Genomic DNA, 2,316 nt, shown 5'->3' with positions numbered 1-2,316 from the left:
AACTGCTAGAACTTCCGACAAGAGTGAGGCAAGTAAGAGCTAACATCCGCACCTGATGCAGCAATTGAATGTATTTAAAACTTCAGCACAGGTGTGTGATAAGCAGAAGAAGGTGAAGGTAACTATTGGGTCCTAAAGTGAGAAGGATATCGCTCCATAACAGAGATGCAAAAATCAAGAAGGTGCTTGAGTTAAATGAAAAGACCTTCTTTTACAGTCGGATACAGGATGACTGCCTGTCACACCTTACACACCCGTGACAGCAACACTTAACCTAGGTACAGTAACTAAACTGTACCTTGACTAATGTGTCACTGAACCTTTTAATGTTTGCATAAGAACTAAATCCCTTTGATAAATTGTCTTTCTTGACTTGGTTATATGTTGTATACTAAGTCATGAATATCATCATAATGAAAATAATATTAAATAGAAAGTAACTATAAAATTAGGATGCAAATTGTCGGTGAAAATACTAGTAAAAAATCATCACTTATATTAAATGTATCAAACATTTAAATTTAGTTTATCCTTAGATGCATTCTTTTCTAAGAGAATTTGTGGTTACATATATTAGGCAATCGGTGTTATTGGCGATTCATTCAAATTGTACTATTATTATTTCTGAGAAGTCCATACGGAAAAAACATGGTAACAGCTGAATTTAAATAATGTTTTCACTTTGGTTGGAAAGTGTCAATGCCTGCCACGAGAAGATGGGTTTTATATATAATGTAGAGGTTTGATTATCACCATTGAAAGCTATTTTGATGTATGAATACAAGTTTAGGATTTGACCAGCATTTTATAGTGTTCCTGTATCAATTGTCCTCTGTATTATGTATTTTCCTTCTGTGTGGTGGGTTACCGACCCCTTAATGTTGAGCTTGATAAAGTCAACAGTTGGTGTAGTGTCCACTTTTTTATTACAACCTTGAATACAATTTGTTATTCTTATAGAAGCTTGTTTCAATTTAGGGCTTCCAAAAATAAGGACAATAGACTGGGCAGGAGAATAACTGTAAATGATCACCAAACAAACACATAATCCTGGACTACTTGGTGGCAAAATTTCAATGAACAACAGTAATTCAGATATATAGAAACAAACATAAATCAAAAGAAGACAACTTATTGTCCTTGCTGCCCTCACTTGACCTTCTGTATTGGCACTAAGATATCCTTTAGCATTCTTGACTGCTTTCTTGGTGTGCATTACTAGAGACTTGATGATAAGACCATTGGCAACTCCTGCTAAGATTAGTGGCAGTGAGCAACTGATGAGGTTACTAATGATTAGATATTCCAAGGTCAGCTTAGGAGAAGAGGCTTCCATGCTCTGATTGCTTGTCATGTTGAATCCTTGATTGTCTATGATTGTGTTCCAGATCACAGGTATACATGTCGCTAGTGATATAAGAACTGAAGTGATAAGAAGCTGTGGAATACAGCGGAACACTGTTAACTTGAGTCGCACAAGGAATGGATGAGTGAAAATGACAATTTGGAAATAGTAGCTGATGGACAGACATGCCGTTAACCAGAAGCTGGTAAACACAGGAAAATTGATCAATGCTGAGAATAGAATATAAATCTCTTCAGAGAAGTAGAGATCACTTTCAAGGAAGCTAAGAAAATCATTTATGATCATTATGAATTGAAATAAGACATTGGATATGCCCATCATTAGCAAAATCTGATCTGAAGGGCTTAGCGTCTTCCCCTTGATCTTATCTTTGATATTTATGGCAATGATGATTGAATTGGCAATTGAACCTATTATAGTGCTAATGGTCAAAATAGTCATAAAAATTAACAAAAATGTAGGAAGCATCAGGATTGATCTCTACTTTAGCAGAGCCAAAAAGGATGACAAACGGAAATGAGACATAGATTTGTAATATACAACTGGAGAGAACAATATTTACTTATCTTTTCCTAGCTGTGCAACAAGTAAAGCATATTTGGATCCAATTACAAGCTTTTCATCCCAGAGAATGAGGAAGAATGCTTTATGCTTTTCTTCTATGTTTTCATGCCTGCATGGTCTTGATCCATCCTGTGAAATGCAATCATGTAACTGACACTTTCCTTTAATTTGTATGTGGTTTATTTTAATCACCTAAAACTTAGTAAACTTACCATCTGTCTGGCTTATCTGGGATGATGTGAATTTTACATAAAGACAAATACATCACAAGCAGATCTCTCTTATAGCAAAAAATCCCTCTAATTATGGAGATTGTTGGTAATTTATGATTCCATCCTGTCTCCCAGCAGTCCTGCTATTATTAACCTCAAGGGATTATTTCAATT

At 35.2% G+C, this 2,316-nt stretch overlaps 1 protein-coding gene across 1 annotated transcript; it reads right to left on the bottom strand.

The window, feature by feature from the left end:
* Positions 1 to 805: 805 nt before the first annotated feature.
* On the bottom strand, positions 806 to 1,834 carry LOC141089221 (taste receptor type 2 member 40-like). The gene has a single exon (XM_073575543.1). It carries the CDS (start codon positions 1,832 to 1,834, stop codon positions 806 to 808), a length of 1,029 nt encoding a protein of 342 aa, XP_073431644.1.
* Positions 1,835 to 2,316: the final 482 nt, after the last annotated feature.

Source organism: Dendrobates tinctorius, unplaced genomic scaffold (genome assembly GCF_039654945.1).
Source record: "Dendrobates tinctorius isolate UK_male_01 unplaced genomic scaffold, ASM3965494v1 ptg000044l, whole genome shotgun sequence".
Classification (NCBI taxonomy): Eukaryota; Metazoa; Chordata; class Amphibia; order Anura; family Dendrobatidae; genus Dendrobates; species Dendrobates tinctorius.
The sequence above is the reverse complement of the archived record's forward strand: the minus strand, read 5'-3'. Positions and strand labels throughout refer to the sequence as shown.